Source organism: Stylophora pistillata, chromosome 6 (assembly GCF_964205215.1).
Source record: "Stylophora pistillata chromosome 6, jaStyPist1.2, whole genome shotgun sequence".
NCBI classification, from domain to species: domain Eukaryota; kingdom Metazoa; phylum Cnidaria; class Anthozoa; order Scleractinia; family Pocilloporidae; genus Stylophora; species Stylophora pistillata.
In genome coordinates this window covers 13,360,594-13,380,975 of record NC_142524.1, presented here as the reverse complement: position 1 = coordinate 13,380,975, position 20,382 = coordinate 13,360,594, and the positions used below count along the sequence as shown (strand labels likewise).

General features: G+C 39.0%; 1 protein-coding gene across 1 annotated transcript; it reads right to left on the bottom strand.

Annotated features, from left to right (window-relative positions):
* Positions 1 to 31: 31 nt before the first annotated feature.
* On the bottom strand, positions 32 to 1,875 carry LOC111326526 (large ribosomal subunit protein mL40). Its single transcript, XM_022930535.2, has one exon. It carries the CDS (start codon positions 1,853 to 1,855, stop codon positions 1,316 to 1,318), a length of 540 nt encoding a protein of 179 aa, XP_022786270.1. The 5' UTR covers positions 1,856 to 1,875; the 3' UTR covers positions 32 to 1,315.
* Positions 1,876 to 20,382: the final 18,507 nt, after the last annotated feature.

Sequence of the window (20,382 nt, the reverse complement as noted above, 5' to 3'; positions counted from 1 at the left end):
TGTAGCCACAGGTTGTTCAAGGATGATTGCATCAAAGTTAAGTGATTAATTTTATTAAGCTTGCCTGGTTTGCAAACAGTTTTACTTTCCTTTTCTTTTTTTACTATTTACTTTCATTTTTTTCAGTTTAGCTTTAACCTGAGTCAACACCCCACAAAATCTTTACTCTGATATGCACTCTTACGAAAAAGAAATTTATGGTCCTCTTTCAATTCTAAGTAAGTCTGTTTACAAGCCTAGTAGCCAATTAGGCCGGTGCTTAACTGCGGTTTCTGTAGCATGAAGCAACTAGGAGTATTTCTACTCCCCCCCTGGATGGGATCCCAGTCCATCACAGGGTTACCCCCAGCATTAAGTTTGCCGGTACCCATTTATACACCTGGGTGAAAAGAGGCACTGTGAGAGTAACTTGAAGTGTCTTACCTGAGAACACAATGTCCCAGCTGGGGCTCAAACCCGGACCACTCGATCCAGAGTCAAGCGCACCAACCATGAGGCCACCGTGCCTCCACCTTTCAATTCTAGATGAGTACTAATCACATTTCAAACAAGCTCCTGAAGACAGCATTGAGTAAAAACTAATTGAGACCCCTTGCTAAAATCTCAGGCCATCTTTGGTTTTGACCTGATCCTCAGCAACTCCACAAATATTATAACAGCAAAAATACATTACACCATTTACTAGAGTACCTTTCAAATGAGTGTTTGAAATCACTTTCTTGGGAATCACAACACCCAATCAGATGAAAGGAAAATATCACATGGAGCCAGAAACAACAAATAGTAATCACATACAAACTGGTTTGTAAAGCTTAACCCTTTTACTCCCATAGTAAAAGTGAAAGAGTTCAAAGCATCGAATAAGCAAGTGACAGTTACTGTTGGCTTTGGTTTTCAAATCTGACTGCATGAGAAAGTGGCACAAGTTTTTTTTTAATTTACAAGTCATAGCAAGGTAAGCAAAGCTAAAGCAATTGTGAATTACTTTTGATGCTTATTGTACAAAACACAAAAAGTTCAACAATGTTCTCCTCCTCTGACAATTTTTTGTCCGACCTAATTTGCTGCCTGTCAACACAGGGGTCACCACTACTCATTAGCTTCACAAATGTACTGACTAAAGACAAGTTAAATACAGGCTTGATGCCCAATAAAGAATGAAGTCAGTACTTTTGCACCATTAAGAGCGAGTGATTAATCGACCACTGTCAATCTGTGTCTACTAACCCTTTGACTCTGATGAGTGACCAAACAGAATATTTTCTCCTTGGAGTATCAAAAAATACCGAGCAAAAAAGTGACGAGATCAGAAGGGTTAACGTCTTCCTTTGGCCTTTGCTTTGACATCCTCCATGTCAGGTGCTAAGTAGTCCGGTATCGGTGGCGTCTCAGTTGGCCCCTTGAACTCAATTGGGAAAAAATCTCCGTCAACCTTAATGGCAGCTTCGTAAAGGAGCGGAGAGGTTTTCTTCAATTCTTTTAAAGCCTCTTGACGACATCTTTCCAGTTCCTGAAAGCGCTGTAAATCTTCTTTGTGCTGCTGCATCTTGTATCTCGACCATTCTTTTAAGAGTAACGTCCTTCTCTCTTTCTCTTCAGGTGATAATTCCACCGGCCTTCGCTGCCTCGATGCTTCCAACAGCGCTGTATTCAACAAGGATTCTGGATCGATTGGAGGTACGACCTCCGCAGTTTTTCGGATGTTTGAGATCGTCTGTCTTTTCTTTTTTTGGACCACAGGCCCCTTTTTTCGCTTCAGACCTGGGTTATGTCTGGCTGGTATGGTTTGCCGTATGGACAGGCCGCTAGAGCGAACGAAGAAAGACATCAACCTCTTTTGCATGAAGGTCGCCATATTGGTTTTGTACGACTTACTTCATTCCCAGGTTTTCACGGTCGATAGTTACGATCAGTCACTCACCGATCATTCGTGGGTGATTGATCATTCATTCAGACCCTAGAGGACATTCACATGGGAGCCGCGAGATTTATTTTCAACCTAAAGGAATCTACCCCCAACACTGAAGTCCTGGCAGCGACAAAATGGAAGTCCTTATCATACATCTACAAAAAGAGGATTGCAACTATATCTTATCAGGCATTTTACAATAGAGCTCCGGCTGGTGTAAGCTCTCTATTTATTAAACACTCTCCGTTGAAAAATCTAAGGGACAGTCTGAAACTATACGTGCAATTCCCTAAAAGTGACTTCCGTCGATCTTCTTTCCCTCACCACGCGTCTATTCTATGGAACAACTTACCCATGTACTTAAAGAGCAAACCGAACACTGTTTCTTTTAAATCTGCTCTTGAAGCAAAATCCAACATTTAGATAAAATAACATTTAATGGTTTACAAGGAATAAATAAAGACATTGCAAATTACATATATTAATGTTTTATTACTACTTTTATTTATTTTATTTATTTTTAACACATCTTTTCTTACTTACCATAAATTCACAAGTTTGTTATTATTATTATTATTATTATTATTATTATTATTATTATTTAAATTTTGAGATACACTTTAGTTTGTAGGTCCACATCAGCTTTTTAGCTGCCTTTTATCGACCTACGTGACAAATAAAGTATGTATGTATGTATGTATGCATGTGGTCCGGCGTATTTTATCGAGAGCTTTTAATCTCGTTTACCAGAAACCTTGAATGATCCGCTTTTGATCTCGATTACCAGAAACCTTAAATGACCCCACACGACTGTGTCACAGTATTTTGGGAATCCCAGAGTTTTTCTATTAATGTTAAGTAGGTCTACGCACCGTCTTTAACAACACAACACAACACAACACAAATCTATTCAGTGAGTCTTTTATTAAATGGCTGTGTCTCACAAGGACTGGGAACTACCGAAGTCACGAATTTGATTGGCTGAAATCAATATTGAAAGCGGTCTAGATTTTCCCATATAGACCGGTATCTAGACCGGTCTAGAAAAAAAAGTACAAAGCATATAAAAAATTGGCATATAAGACACAGCCATATAATAAACATCTTATAACCGAGCTAGGTCGGTCTGTATGGGAGAATCTTGACCTCGGTCGCTGGTACAGACTTCACTGTGTTCGGTCTGTACTGGCGACCTCAGTCAAGATTCTCCCATATAGACCTCCCGCTCGGTTAATAAGAACTAAGTATGGTCCAAGAATTAAAATTGCAATTTTTTTCGAAAAAAATTTAAGAATAAAACCTAGCGATAAAAAAACGACGTTTCGATCTCTCTGAGATCATTTTCAAATTGTAGAAAAAGCGAAGGAAATGTACATATACAAGTACAAGTTAGGGCGTTGAAGGAATAAATGCGTTAAAATCACTTTTTTGTGCTGTATTGTCTATACTCTATAACGGCTCGCTAAATATTTACCACTAACCACCACTTCGAAGGATAGTTACGAACCATCGCTGATTGAAAACTTATTCCAGATTAATGTCCTGCATCAAAAAGTAGTTTAAAGATTAAAAATAAACAGTGAACAATACAAGAGTTTCGATGTAATCGATTCTTTCATCACAAGTGGCTTGCTTACACCTGAATGCCTCTTAGTACCTTTTCAGTTCCAGATTGTACACCAAATTGTGTTTGAATCCTGTTTTCCTTGAAAACTGAATTTAAAAGTAATTAAATTTGTAAAAAAAAAAAAACCAGGTGCTTATCCAAATAAGCTATTCCAATGAAAGTTGTTAATTATTCACGAGTGCGCTTGACACCTACTCGTCCAAGACAACTACAACTAACACTGTGTTGCCATTTCCGATTCCTCTTAACACGGAGTGGCATGATGAAAGTTGATAATTTTGCACAAGAGTTACCAGGTATTTGTTAATCACCGCTAACAATAATATAACGTGCTTCGCTGCCATTTTTTGTAATTTGGGCTTTGGTCCATGGCTTGCGCGTGTTTTTTTTTTTTTTTTTTTTTTTTTCTTTTTTCTTTGCGCTCGGTAGTAAGAATTGCTTTTTCAGCAAACTCATCGACCTTTTCAAAAGTTCAGCCGGTGTTTACAGTTATTTTCTTTCCTTTTCCGATTTCTCTTAACGCGGAGCGGCGCTACTCTGAGCTCATAAATCAGCCCTGTGTTAATATACTCCCGAATTCCTGTTTCCAGGTCATTTCACACAGCAGTTGTGAATTACTGTGAACAGAACAGGGCAAATTCTTTTATGCCTTTGTTTGCGCGACTTTGAACGTCATCAGAAACACAATTTATTTTGTCTTATCATCCTTAGTCTTTACAACGCTTACGATAACGCATCAGCTGCAACCCGTACTCCAGTCATGACTATCGAGTTTCTTGATGCTGCTAACTTCGTCGTGATACTGATTGTCTTGTACTTAGTGATGAAAATCTACAAAATAGTGACGATCACACAAACTGCAGGGAATGAAACAACTTTTCTGGGGAACGCCAGAGCGAAATCCAAAGGTGTTACAACCGGCAAGGGATGTCATTCAACATTTCCCCCATGCCGAGGGAACTGGCATGTGGAATGGTAGGATCATCGGGAGAACGCCAGCAGTGACACGACTTCCCCGCCACCACGACGAGCGTTTATGACGATAAAGTAAGAAAATTGTTAGTTCTGCGGTCAAAATTTATCTAATACTTCTGTTTTCCTCTGTTTTGCATTTGTCTCGCTGAAAAACTGATGTGTATGATTTCTGCGTGATTATGAACGCCATAGCGATTTTCTTTTTGTCGGCGAGATTTGCATACTCTCCGTCTTGAAACAAGCCATCTTCATCTTTAGAAAAATCACTAAATGTCTACGTGGGTCTCACTTGTACTCAACGTCCTTGAAACTGGCTTAATAATTCTTAATTTTGAAATGCCTAGTACTCAATACTTCTTTGCGTATTTTGTCGTTTCCTTGCCTTGATCTGATCCTTGTGTTCACACAATTTCAGACTGAAGCCCTCCTCTTTCTTTCCAACTTGGATGCAATTTTCTGTCGTTCGATTTCTTTTTTTTACCTTTTCACCAATGTGTTCATATCAAACTCAAACTTCCAATGGATCAAAATTTTAGAATAAACCAATTAATTGACAAGGCGAAATGTAAGGCTTTGGTCCATACAATTGCACTTTTCTAGTAAATTTCCCATTCGGCATTTATGCACTATTTTTGTATTGTTTTGTTTAGGTTCAATGAACCGATCAAATCATTTATTTGTATCGAGTAATAAAAAACACAATCAGATCGGCAAACAGTAAAGCTGCAAGTCACATTTGGTAATATTTACTGACGTTAATTGAATACTTTTCTTTTTTTTTTTAAATAGAAAATTCTACGAACTGCCCACCTTCTTGCAATGAACTGACTTCACTAAGAGAAAGCAAAGGGATAGAAAACGACTAAGTTCGTTCGATTGACTGAATGCACCGTTTTTACTCAGGACATAAATACATCTTTAGAATAGCTCTGTTTAGCGAAGGCCCACAGAGCCATCATTTACCAAACAAGATTGATATCGTGTGTAAAGAGGTGGTTTGAAACTTGAAGTGAACAATGAACATTATAAAAAATTCGATGTAACCGATCTCTCTCATTATAAGTAGCTTGTTTAAACATGAATGCCACTTTGTACCTTTCAATTCTAGATTAAGCATTATATCGTGGTTGCATCCTGTGTACTTTAAAAGCTGAGTTTTTAACAGAAAATTTAGTTGTAAAAAAAGCAAGGTATTTGTCCAAATAAACCAGTGTAATGGAACTTGTAAGTTATGGCCGAGGTTTAATTACATATCGCCGCTTGAGGTAATCTAAACTACCTCAATGGCCATTTCTTTTTTCTTTAATTCTTTAATTCCACTAATCATTCATCCATATTTGGAAGGGGTTCTACTGAGCTACCCATTAGTTAGTGGCGTGACAGCTTAGCCTCGTCGCAGCTCTCACCTTTGTTTGAGTCCTCCCGCTTCCCCCGCCCCTCCCTCCCCTCCCTCCTCCACGTGTGTACTTAATAGGAAACAAATAAGATAGGAAACTTATAGCATAGGAAACTTGTAGGGAGAAGCATTGATCCTAGGATGGAAAGTGAGGAAGACAACGGTGAAGAAAACGTAAATCAAAAAATTAATTTACATTTACGCGAGGAATTTCGTGAATGGCTGGATGTGTTTACTGTCTCTTACGGCGCCGCAATTCTTTTTCTTTCGTAAACGATCGTTGCCATTTGAAACGGTCGTGCGATTTTGAGACGATCGTTGCCATTCCCGATAACAGTCGTTGCCATTCATTACAAAATGGTAACGACTGTTTCGGAAATGGCATAACGTCTGCGAGCGGACTTAACTTGAGTTCCAAATTTAAACTTAAATAATTTGCCATCGGAATTTCTATCCTAGGAGAACGTAAATTTTGGTGGTTTCGCGTTGTCGTCTAGCAGAAGACAACTAAGGAGTGTACAAAGTTACAAAATGCGCGAGCTGAGCAAGTATTCTGCCAATTTAATAGGTCTTTTGTTTTGCCACTTCCTCATTACCGTTGCCGTCGTGGTTTGCTTAAGGTCCCTGGCGACTCGACGACACGAATAAAGGATACCAAGACAGGAAAAATTTAGAACTTTAACGCCACAAAGTTTAACTCGGCGACAAGAACAAAAGATACCACTTTCGTCCCCAACCCGAGTTCATGATGCTTAGTGCTCGTCACGCTTCCCACGGAATTATTTACTACTACCTCCTTTAATTAGAAAGAGCTGAATAACATATGCGCACGCGCTCGGTTTTGGCGCGGAAATACGCATTTTGATTCGTTCGAATGATTGATTTTCTATTATGTTACTTCGAGGCGTTGTTTCTCTTGCCGCTTTTCTTTTGCAGAACAGCTTCCTAAAACTTTGGAAATAAGAAAATGCCTTCAACGACAACTAAATGCCTCGGTTTAAATGCCGGCTCTTTAATACTTTCGCAACTTTTGCGAAGCTGCTTGAGCCCGCGTAGTTCACCGCATACCTTTGACGTTCAGTTCAGCTCGGTCACCATAGTAATAATGATAATAATAATAATAATAATAATAATAATAATTTAATATTTATATTGCGCAATTAACATTTGGATATGATCAAATGAGCATCACAACACTATTCGGGGGACTTTGGCCGGATTGCATCAGCAGTGCAGAATCAATCAAAGGAAACTTATTTGAAGATGCTCCTTCCCCCACGATACAGGCCAGACCACATCACAGTAATCTCGTGGGTGGATTCTTTAACGCTCCCTGCCTAACCAAATTAACTAATTGATAGACCTTGAATGTTGGTCCGGCCGTGGCTTGAACCCTCGACCTCCCGCATAATAGTGCGGCGCTCTAACCAATTGAGCTAACCAATTGAGCTAACCAATTGAGCTAACCAATTGAGCTAACCAATTGAGCTAACCAATTGAGCTAACCAATTGAGCTAACCAATTGAGCTAACCAATTGAGCTAACCAATTGAGCTAACCAATTGAGCTAACCAATTGAGCTAACCAATTGAGCTAACCAATTGAGCTAACCAATTGAGCTAACCAATTGAGCTAACCAATTGAGCTAACCAATTGAGCTAACCAATTGAGCTAACCAATTGAGCTAACCAATTGAGCTAACCAATTGAGCTAACCAATTGAGCTAACCAATTGAGCTAACCAATTGAGCTAACCAATTGAGCTAACCAATTGAGCTAACCAATTGAGCTAACCAATTGAGCTAACCAATTGAGCTAACCAATTGAGCTAACCAATTGAGCTAACCAATTGAGCTAACCAATTGAGCTAACCAATTGAGCTAACCAATTGAGCTAACCAATTGAGCTAACCGACTGAGCTAACCGACTGAGCTAACCAGTTGAGCTAACCAATTGAGCTAACCAATTGAGCTAACCAATTGAGCTAACCAACTGAGCTAACCAATTGAGCTAACCAACTGAGCTAACCAATTGAGCTAACCAATAGAGCTAACCATACAATATTTTACAATTATTCCACTCGCACTTGTTGGATATGAGATGATAGATAACCAACGAGGCGGATTATTCCACGAGCGCGCGTTGGATATGAGATGATAGATAGCCAACGAGGCGCTACGCACCTCGTTGGGTATCTATCATCTCAAATACAACAAATTCGAGTGGAATTATTGTTTTATATTGAAAAAAAAAACGCCCGGATGTTACAATGTACAGATATTAGAATATGTTATATTGGCTCATATACCATAATGGCTAAGGCAATAAAAAGTCTTGAATTGCATTATCAAAGGATCCAGTCGTATTTAATCTCAAGACACAAAACTATGACACGAGTTGACCATAAAATGTAGTGAGCTAGTTTGAGCCTGACGTCGAATATCTTTAATCTTTCTGCGGACAGCACTTAAAAACTAACTCGTTACGGTGGCCTATTTTACAATTTCAAATTAGTTGATATACCAAATTACCTTGTTACCCCCACCGACGCAGCACCGCAGTTTCTTTAGAAACTTTCGCCCTTTATTCATTTAATTGGCAGCCGCCGCTGACTTCCTCAGTGTTGCCGGCTTTGTCTTGATGTTTATTGTTATGCGCTTAGTGATAAAAATCTACAAAATGTTTAAAAAAACATCCAGGCTACATGGCTTGCATTGCTTTGGATTAAAATGACGGTGATTTTATTAAACCCTGAGACACTAAAAATGCCACAGACCAATATTAAGCCGGAACACTATCACGTCAATAATTATACTTACGTTGTATTTCCATTGTTGGAAGTTGCACATGGGTTTATTACGAATCAACTCAACGGCCTGCTCCCAGTTGGCTTGTTAGCTCAATTGGTAGAGCGCTGCACTAGTATCGCAGAGGTCAGTGGTTCGAATCCCGTACAGGCCTGATTTTTTTTCAGGTCTGATTCTCGCTATTGCATAAATAGCGCTCTCTACTGCGAGGATCGTGCATCGATATATGAACTTCATATATTCATTGTATCTGATTTATCATTACGGGTTTATTACGAATCAACTCAACGGCCTGCTCCCAGTTGGCTTGTTAGCTCAATTGGTAGAGCGCTGCACTAGTATCGCACAGGTCAGTGGTTCGAATCCCGTACAGGCCTGATTTTTTTCAAGTCTAATTTTCGCTATTGCATAAATAGCGCTCTCTACTGCGAGGATCGTGCATCATACGTATCTAATACCGCAGTTCAAAATATATGAACTTCATATATACATTGTATCCACAGGCGACCCAAGCTCTCTTTGAGAACCACACAAGGAACACAATTTTCATATCGATTTATAAGGATTTGTATGGGATTTTCTACATGATAGCCATAGAGATAGTTAAAAGTGAAAATATTAAATAAAAATGGCTTACCTTATTCCATGCGTGTGTTGCTTGCTCCTGGTGTCGTTATTTTACCGATTTCACTTGATTTAATCGGTTTTTTTTTAATCCTGGTTTTCTCTTCTTTAATCCTGGTTTTCCCTTCTTTAAGAAGAGAAAACCAGGATTCAAAAAAACCGCTTAAATCAAGTGAAATCGGTAAAATAACGACACCAGGAGCAAGCAACACACGTATTGAATAAGGTAAGCCATTTTTATTTAATATTTTCACTTTTAACTACCTCTATGGCTATCTTGTAGAAAATCCCATACAAATCCTTATAAATCGATATGCAAATTGTGTTCCTTGTGTGGTTCTCAAAGAGAGCTTGGGCTGCCTGTGATTGTATCTACCCAAGTTGCCCATAATAAGTAATTTTGAAAAACCTTATAATAATGAAACGTGAAATCTACCCATGAACGAAATTGCGTCCCAGATAATGGAAATTATAGCATACCTGTTTTCCGCCAGATTAAAGCCGGATGATCTCAAAGCTAACATTTGATTACCTTATTATAGGAATATAACGAAGCATATTAATAACGCGAACAAAATTTACGCGTCATAAATTTAACGCGAATTTTCCAAAAGTTATGTTTACATACATTTAATTAACGCGAATTTCCGTGCGGTATGTTGCATAACTATTCCCACATTGAAATTCGACACTGCTTTAAGAGGTTATCACGTGTATCCCACAAGCTGGAAACCTTAAAGCAACAGCTCACGTTCAAGCAAGAGAAACACAATAAACACGACCAGTTTGCAGTTGCTGGGCAAACAATGTTGCCAGGAACCATATTTCCTTCTACTGTCGGACATATTCCAATAGAATTGAGCCGATATATATTTGGCACGCACTGCAGAGAGAAGCTGTCATAAAAGGAGAGGTCACAGCGATAAACTATAAGCCATCTCCACTTGTTCAAGGTGGATTAGAAATACCTATTGCGGTGACTGTGAAATGGGATGACAAAAATGCGATAGACATTTTGCGCAAGAAAGTTGAAGAAGTGAGTTATCCCCTCGGAGAGGACGATCGCTACACTGATGAATCTAAGGACATTTTGAACTTAATATTAAATGATGATGAGTCAACCGATTCTGACGGTGACGTAGAGGAATTGTAGCTTTCAATCACGTCATTTCAGTTAACAATTAGGTAAATTAAGACACACAAAATTAACGCGAAGTTTTAAAATTCGCATTAATTACATGCATTGTTAATTTCCTATAATAAGGTAGTCGGCCTAAGTGTATGACGCAGATTTGACCAGAATAAACAGGTACCATATTGATCGCAGCAACATTTATAAAAGGCGTAGAAGTTACTTGATCAGCCATATCCTGCATAAAACGCTTAAGACAACGTCGCTGTTTGAACCTATACTCTGGTCATGATTGGCGAGCTTCTCAGTGGTGCTAGCTTCGTTTTGATGCTTATTGTCCTGAACTTCGTGATGAAAGCCTTCAATATGGTAAAAAAACACCCAGGCTACGGGGGCAACAGGAAATGAAACAGTTTTTCTGGAGGACACTAGAGTGAATCAGGGAACCTTAGAAGCGGTGAGAGTCGTCACTCACTATTGCCCCAGTGCCGAGGGAAGTTCCGATCAGCGTGGTACGTGGAATGGTAGGATCCTTAGGGCAAAACCAGCAATAAGACAACTTCCACGCCACCACGACGAGCGTTTTCAATGATAAAGTAAGAAATTTTTCAGTTTTGCTTTCGCAATTTAGATCATATTTTTATTTTTTTTCTTAAATTTTTTGCAATCGTCTCATTGAAGAAGTGATTTGCGGCCTCCTTCGTTCTGAGTAGAAGCAGTTTGCTGGTGTGTTAGCTTCGGACGGATGAAGACGAATCGTCGTTGATCGCCAGTCAATTTTCAATCAATCAGTAACGTCTACATGGTTAAACCTGTCCCCAAAGTCCTTGCCATTCGCTTAAGCATTCTCTATCTCTGCGTAATTTTGGCGTTTTTCTTGCCTTGATCTGATCTTTTACAGAATTTGTTCATGGTCTAATGCCCTCCTCTTCCTTTCCAACTTCGATCCACTTGTCCGTATTGCCACTGATTTTTTGTTTTTCTTTTCGGAAAACCAGTTTGGATTAGTAAAGCTCTTAGTCATACTTGGTGAAGTTTACCGACACTGACTGAAAACTCATTGTTTTCAATAGAAAATCCTACGAACTGCCCGCCTCCCTGCGATGAACTAACTTTAGCAAGAGAAAGCAAACGGATAGACAACGACAAAGTTTGTTCGATTGACTGAATGCACCTTTTTTTTTAGGAAACAAATATCTTTTTAGAGTAGCAACGAGCTCAGCTGAGCGAAGGCCATCAGAGCCATCATCTATCAAACAAGATTTTTATCGAGTCTTAAGAAATAATTTGCAACTTGAGGTGACCAATGAACATTGTAAGAATATCGATGTAACCAATCTCTTTCACCATAACCTGGAAGTAGCTTGCGTAAACATGAATGCCACTTTGTATGTTCAATTCTAAATTTAACGTCACAATGTGGTTTTATTCTGTGTACTTTAAACTGTCTCTTTAATAGTAGAATTGTAAAAAAATTCAAGGTGTTTGTCTAAATAAACCAGCCTGTTTGATGAAAGTTGTAAATCATTGCCGAAGGGGTTAATTTGTTTTTCGTTGCTAGCAGTGATTTAAACTGCCTCACTGGCCATTTTTATAAACAAATGCCATATTTGGAGTTGTATTTTGGGCATCGGTCCAGGCGTGGCGCCCTGTTTCCTTTTTTTTTTTTTTTGACCCTCGGTGAAGGAACCATTTTCCTTACGGCTTTATGGCCTATTTTTACACCTCTTCCCTCAAAACTCCCACAAAAAATAACAAGTAGCTATGTATGCAGATTGTCTCTAGTCGGGGGGAGGTGGAGGGGGGAAAAATCGTGGGGTAACCAGGGGGCAAGTAGGCTGCCCCAGGAGACTCAGAAGCTCGGGACTGGCCTAAACTTATTGACGACAATAAGGTAAATGATCGAAAACCGACCATGGGTGGTTGTGGGTGGTAAAAACTACCGGAAAAGTTGGTTTTCGTCCAATCTCACTCATTTCGGCGCACAAAAAATGGCAAAATTGAGAGGGTATATCTGAGATGTAGGAGGAGAAACAAGTCTTGCCCATTAATAAGGTGTGCCTTGTTTTGTATTAGGGTTCGATGTATACTGCTATGGAGTAACGTGCGCACAGACCAAGTGCTCTACACAACTGCTTTATTAGAATACTGATGAACTTAATGTACAATGATAAATATATGGATAATCACGTGACTGCGGTTAAGGTGTGGTAATCAATAGAATCCAGATTGTGTAATAACTAAGGTATCTATCCAATAGGAATAAACACTACATGCCTCTAAGTACTTGTTAAGAACAATTAACTGTTAACGTAATAAGGATGCTTATCACAATCTTCGTCGGCCGCTAAGTTTGACCTTTCTAGGTGTCAATCTAAACTTTTCACACCCTAATTTTGGATCAACATGTGCTGTTTCTGCAGTTCAAATGACCTGAAATTTTAAGGATTTATGAACAATACTCAATTTAAGTATAAATATGGCAAACATATTTATTTTACGGTTTGTTACCATTTATAAGTTATAGCCGTTCTCGGCCATTTCGAATAAGAGGATTTTGCATTTTTTCTTGTTTTGTTTCGAAAATAACCGCTAAAAGTTTAAATTTTAGGTAAACTGAGCAGCAGAAAGGACACATGTTGATCCAAAGTGGCTCTATATTCCGAAGAGTAAATTCAACCCCAAAACAGCCTATTTTCTTTTGATTGGCTTTGACGTACTCTATTACTCTAATGAGTTGTCAGATACAATGAAATACATGAAGTTCATATATTTTGAACTGCGGTATTAGATACGTATGATGCACGATCCTCGCAGTAGATAGCGCTATTTATGCAATAGCGAAAATCAGACCTGAAAAAAAATCAGGCCTGTTGTATTTGGGAATTTAATGAGTTTTATGTTTATATTTAATGCAATGTATTTGGGAATTTAATTAATGAGTTGTATTTGGGAATTTTTCAGGCCATTGCTCCAGGGCGTGCTGGCTATCTCCATGGTGATAATTATACCGATGAGGACAATGAATGGAATTTTAATGTTTTTTTTAAAATTATCAACTTCTTGATATCAAAACGGTGACATCAAAACAGTTATTTGATTGATGAAAGGCGAAAGTGTAATGCATGTTAATGACAGAGAAAGCGCTTGAATTTCAATATTTATGTATATTGAGATATTGCTCTGAATGGGCATTGATATCCTGTGGTCCGTCTTTGTGGTGTGGACATGCACCATTAGCGCGCACAATTCGCATTTTTTATTGAAAACTATTAATAGACTTTCAATGGTTTCCCCTCAGGTAAAACGTTATGGTCTGGCACTTTGGCTGAAAGTCTAACTGCATATTCTGCAGTCACGCTCATACACGCTGCTTGCGAAAACGTAGCCGCTGCAACTCGTACTCCAGACATGACTGCCGAGTTCCTCAGTGCTGCCAGCTTCGTCTTGATGTTTATTGTCATGTACTTTGTGATAAAAATCTATGACATGGTAAAAAACACCCAAGCAGCAGGGAATGAAACAACTGTGCTGGAGAACGCCAGAGTGACTCAGAGAGCCGTAACGGCGACGAGGGATGTTAATGATTATTCCCTCGGTACTGAGGGAGTTTCAGATCAGCTTGGTCTGTGGAATAATAGAATCCTTAGGGGAACACCAGCAATAACTCGACTTCCACGCCACCATGATGAGCGTTTCCAGTAATGAAGGTAAATAAAAACTGTTCAGTTATGTTGTTACAATTTATTGATTTCATAGTTTTCTGTCAGGATCTGATACACTTCCTTGAGCGTGAGTGAACCGGCGTCGACTTTTTTAAAACAATTTATAAGATATTCGTTCTTTTTTCTTTTTCTTATTTTCTCCTCAACCTTCCTCGAACTAATACTTGTATTAACAAAATTAATCATGTCCTATAAAGTTTCCTCTTCCTTTGGAAATTAGATTTTACTTTGTGCTCTGTTGCTTTATTCCTGAAGTGTCCTTTGTTTCTGTTAATTTTTGCGATGACTTTTCAAAATGTACGTAATGTGTACCGGGGCATAAAAACTAGGTAACGATATCGAGAACCAGTTTGGATTACAAAAGATCGATCATTAGTCAATTTGGCTTCTGGCATTTAAAGTAGTTAATACTAAAACAGTGGATATATAAGATATTCGTTCTTTTTTCTTTTTCTTATTTTCTCCTCAACCTTCCTCGAACTAATACTTGTATTAACAAAATTTATCATGTCCTATAAAGTTTCCTCTTCCTTTGGAAATTAAATTTTACTTTGTGCTCTGTTGCTTTTTTCCTGAAGTGTCCTTTGTTTCTGTTAATTTTTGCGATGACTTTTCAAAATTTACATAATGTGTACCGGAACATAAAAACTAGGTAACGATATCGAGAACCAGTTTGGATTACAAAAGATCGATCATTAGTCAATTTGGCTTCTGGCATTTGAAGTAGTTAATACTAAAACAGTGGATAACGTTGAAGGGGCCTTCTGATTTGCTGCTCAAACTTCGAATATCCGTTGCTTTTCACATCTGAACAACTTGCGCAGGATTTTCGCCCGAAAATATTGTAACCGTTACAGGAATAAAGGAGTTAAATCTTCTTTTTGTGCCAGGAATGATATTTCACTGGTTTAGGTGGGTGCTTCGCGGCTCGGTAAATATTCACCACCAGCCACCAGTCCATACCTGTGAGTAGTTTGAACTATCACTGATTGAATACTTATTCTTATCAACAGGACACTCCACAAGCTGCTCGCCTTTCTGTGATGATCTGACTTGAGCAAGAGAAAGCAAATAGATAGACAATAACATAACCAGTTCAGTTGAATGAAAGCACCGTTTTCATTTATGACTTTTTAGAATAGAAACGAGTTCTGCAGCCTATTTTATCTAATTTTAAGGCCATCAGAGCTATCAGGTACCTAACAAGACTGATCCTCTGTAGCGAAGTAGTTTGCATCTTGAAATGACCAGTGAACATTATAGAATTTTGATGTATCCGATGTCTTCCATCATAAGCTGCTTGTTTAATATAAACATGCCACTTTGTACCATCTCAATTCTAGATGACATATCTTTATTTGTAGCTGTATTCTGTATTCTTAATAAAAACCAACAGAAAATTTTGTCAACAATAAGACGACTACCTCGCCACCGCCACGAGCGTTTCCAACGATAACGTTACAAAATTTTTTTGTTTTCATATCGCAGTTTATATCTTGTTTCTGGGCTTTCCCTCCACTTCCATACATCTAGGGAACTGATACCTGGTTCTGCCTCATCTAAGGCAGGGAGAAGCAACTTGTGACCAAAAAAAAACATTTTATTTCTCTTTTTCTCTTTGTGTATAAGGCTAGGTGGAACCGGCAGTCCGGACCTCTTTTGAAAATTGTACTACATCCTACATCGATAATTAACGTGGATTGTAATAAAGTTTAATACTGGCATTTTATTTCATTCTCGTGATATTGCTAAGCGCCATGAGTTCAGGATATGATCGCTGTAGAAATAAAGTTATTATTCAGTATTATTATCATTGTTTAGTACAACTTATAAGAATTTTCTTTTTTCCCATTCTTTCCACAACCGTGAATGCTCCTTTAAAATGTTTTGCTCAGTTCACCCGGTGTGATGTGATCTTTCTGCTGACAAAATTGATCATGCTTTATAAGGCTTTCCTCTTCCCCCCAAATTTTATCCAACTTTCTTTCTTACGACTGCATTTTGTTTCTTGCAAATGTATTGAGCTTTGCTCAAACCCAAGCTTCCAGCGATAATTTTTTGGACAAAAAAAAACAATCCAGTGCCATCGCGAGAGGGATGTAAGGCTTTGGTCCGATAGCTGCACATTTTATGTAGATTTTTTGGTTCGTTCTGTTTTGGTTCAATGAATTATTCGAATAATCATGTGTATCGAGGTATAAAACCACATGTAGATATCGGCAAACCAATTTAGATTTTTATTATCGCTACCTGCTGGCTTAAAGTCGAAAGCGGATAAAATTTTTCTTTTACTATTTTCAGTGCAAATTTCGTTACCAGTGTCGTCAACAATGTAGATGCCGAGTGTCGTTACCATGGGAAATGGGGAACTAGCTCTAATCGTGAAAACCATTTCTCACCCTTCGGCCGGCATTTAACAAATCGATAGAGGTTTAGCGTGGTCAAAATGTTGTGGACTCACGACCGAGGTGCAGTGAGTCCACTACAAATTTTAACGACAAAACTCGTTGTCGATAAGTTTACAGACCACGCTCAACCACTGTTGATTTGCTTTTTACCACAATATCGACGTAAAAATTTCCGAGTAATCCACGTTCGAGAGCTGATAAAGGCATTGTGTGACGCGGGCAGCGTTGTCGGCACTGTTATCAACAACGGCAAATTGGCCAATCAGATTGCGACGTTACTGCTAATTGTGATAGGAATTGGACTCTAATTTGAGCTATAACTTTGGAAATTTCTACAACTTCTGAAAATAAAAGTGATATTTTAAATCCCCAAGTTTATGAGGAAACTTGCATTCACTTGTTTTTTTTGGTTGTTGTTGTTGTTGTTTTTTTAACACAAGGGCCAAAAACGTACTCACGAAACCATTTCGGTGTTGAGTTGGCGTCAATTAATAACTATTAAACAACGACTGGCGATTAGAAAGTAATTGCAACCAAAAGGAGTGCTTCAGTCATTATAATTAAAAAGATAGGTTTCCAAATTAAAACCAGAATAAAGTTTGCACAGTAAATTTGACCTTAGCAAGAGTTTCATTATCTAGGCGTGATATTTGATTCCTCAGTTGGACCAGCAATGTATAAAGCTTATGATCCCTAAAACGAGCAAGCGTATAACTCTCTTTGGCCGTCTTCGTTGTAAATTGACAACTCAGGCAACTTGTTCAAATTTCGTCAATTAGACCAATCTAGATTACTGCGATATACTGTGGGGTTGCTCTCGATTTCCTCTAATGTGTTTGCGGAACACGGGTACGTAAGAATTCAGTTGAAATTTCAAATTTATTTCTTGTCACAAAAAAGAAAACAAAAACAGGCACAGACTTTGTAAGGGTCGATGTGTTACTGTGGTTTGAAATGGGTAAACAATAATTCAAACTGCGCTACAGCATCTCTTTTACAAAACCCCTGTCTTAGGTTGCGAGGCTTTCCTACTTACAAATAAATCAGCCGATAACAGAGCGCTGAGGGGAATTACAGAACTTGAACTCAGTAGATATTATGAAACAGGACATGCATACCCCGTCACCACCTTTGTTTTGGCTGACAGTAGCCGATTGGCTGAAGAAACCGACTGGTCTATTGCGTATTTCACCTACAACGTGGTTTCAGAACTTGTACTCTGCAGATCTTCTGAAATAGGCTTACAACGAGATATTCTAGAAATCAACCGGAGTTTTCATGCTTTGATCTGGACTTGAGAAAAATTAACCAACAACAAACAACAACCGGTAGCATTACCGGCGCGTATGGGAGGCCTTGGGCTCATTAATTCATCTGATACAGCGCATGCGGAGTATTCAACGTCTGTTAGGGTAAGCGCTCCACTTATAAGCAAAGTAGAGGCGCAATCCCATGAGACCCCAGAAGAGGCCGAGGTACAACGACTGGTATACGTCACCGAAAAGAAAAGGATGATAGACTAAAAGAAAAGCTTGAGGAGGTGAAGGCCTTATTGCCAGACAAGACACAGAGAGCCGTAGACCTGGCCTGTGAAAAAGGCGCATCCAACTGGCTTACAGTTACTCCTCTCAAAGACATGGATTTTGATCTCAACAGCGGGAATTTCGGGACGTTGTGAGGCTTCGATATGATTGGCCAATACCTGATAATCCATCAGTATGCGTTTGTGGGAGTTTGTTTACAGTGGATCACGCGATTTTCTGCCAGCGTGGAGGATTAGTCATTCAGCGTCACAATGAAATACGAGAGGCCGACCTGCTTGACATGGTTTGTTACGATGTGCTTGTGGAACCGCCTTTACAACCTATTACAGGCAAAGAATTTGCCAGAGGGACTAACCAAGCCCCTGACGTACGCCTCGACGTCCACTGTAGGGCTTTCTGAGAGTGACTGAGGGCTGCTTTTTTCGATATAATTGTGTGTCATCCCAATGCAGACTCATACAGAGATCTTAGCCCCAAGCAGATTTACAGAATTCATGAAAATGAAAAGCAAAAGTACAACTCCCGTGTATCAGAAGTAGAACAAGGCACTTTCACCCCACCGGTATTTACAATGATGGGGGGAGGGGTGGCTGACGAATGCCTGAGGTACCACTCAAGATTAGCCGAGCTATTATCATACGAAAAAGCAAGACAGTTACGCACAACAATTTCATGGGTCAGAGCGAAGGTGTCCTTTGCAACTTTGCGGAGCGCGCTCCTATGTCTAAGGGGATCTAGAATCCCGAGAAGGAGGAACTTATACATTAAAGACACGAATCTGGAAGTAGAGAAGGGTCGAGCAAGACATTTTTAAACTCATCAGTTATAGATTATTTTAATTACTTTTATAGTAAATTTTTCTTATTATTCTTTTGCGTTGAACTTTTGAAGACTTTGCATTTCCTTTGTCAAGAGACTCACAGTAAGATATAGACTACGTAAACAACACATTATAATTTTATTATTCATAGCCATATAATTATGTAGTTTAGGTTAGTGATATTTTTTCTTAAAAAAGAATTGTAACTTGCTAGATGATTTTATCTTTTATACACTTTCATGTCAGATTCCGGTTTGTATGAAGTTTCTCAATAAATGTTATTTACATTTAATGAAAGGAAAAAGCGCGTAGTTTTATTAACTGTAATTCAATTACCTCTTCGGTACTGGTTTGTTTACTGGTTCGTTTGTGTTCAATAATACTAACTTCTTTGAAATTCCTGGACCGCTCCGACAGAGATCGTCACATAAACAGTCTACAGACCCCCCCTAAGGACATAAAACCCCGTCGTCACCTTTATCTTGGCACCGGAAATTTTAAAAAAAGCTCAGCATCAGGTAAGGACAGATACGGATTACTACAGAAAATATGCCCATTATGAGCAGATATCAGTTACCTTGACTTTGATCGGAGGCTGTACGAATACGATCTTTGCTGTAACGCTATATATCTAAACCAATAGTGCATTTCCATCGCCGCTGCAACCCGTATATTCCAGTAATGACTGCCGAGTTCTTCAGTGCTGCTAGTTTCGTCTTGTTATTGATTATATTGCTTTTTGTAATAAACATCTACAAAGAGAAAAAAGCCAGCCTACAGAGAGGGAAACCGCCTTTCTGAAGAACCCAGAGCGAATACGAGGGCCCTTCATACCTCGTCGCCACCTTCATCTTGGCACTGGAAATTTAAAAAAAAGCTCAGCGTCAGGTACGGACAGCTACGTATTATTACAGAAAACACACCTATTACGAACATAATCAGTTACTTTGACTTTGATCGGAGGCTATACGAGTACGATCTCTGCTGTAACACTATATATGATCTAAACCAATAGTGCATTTCCATCGCCGCTGCAACCCGTGCTCCAGTCATGACTGCCGAGTTCCTCAGTGCTGCTAGCTTCGTCTTGATATTGATTATATTGTTTTTTGTGATAAAAATCTACAAAGAGAAAAACAGCCAGGCTACCGGGAATGAAACAGCCTTTCTGGAGGACGCCAGAGCGAATCCGAGGGCCTTACCATTGGCGAGGGATCACGTCATTCAATATTTTCCTTATACTCAGGGAAGTTCAGATCAGCGTGGCATGTGGAATGGTAGGATCCTTGGAGGAACTCCAGCAATAACACGACTTCCGCGCCACCACGACGAGTGTGTCCAATGATAAAGTATTAACATTTTTTAGTTTTTAAGGTCGAAATTTATCTCATATTTCTGTTTTCCTCTCTTTTTTTTG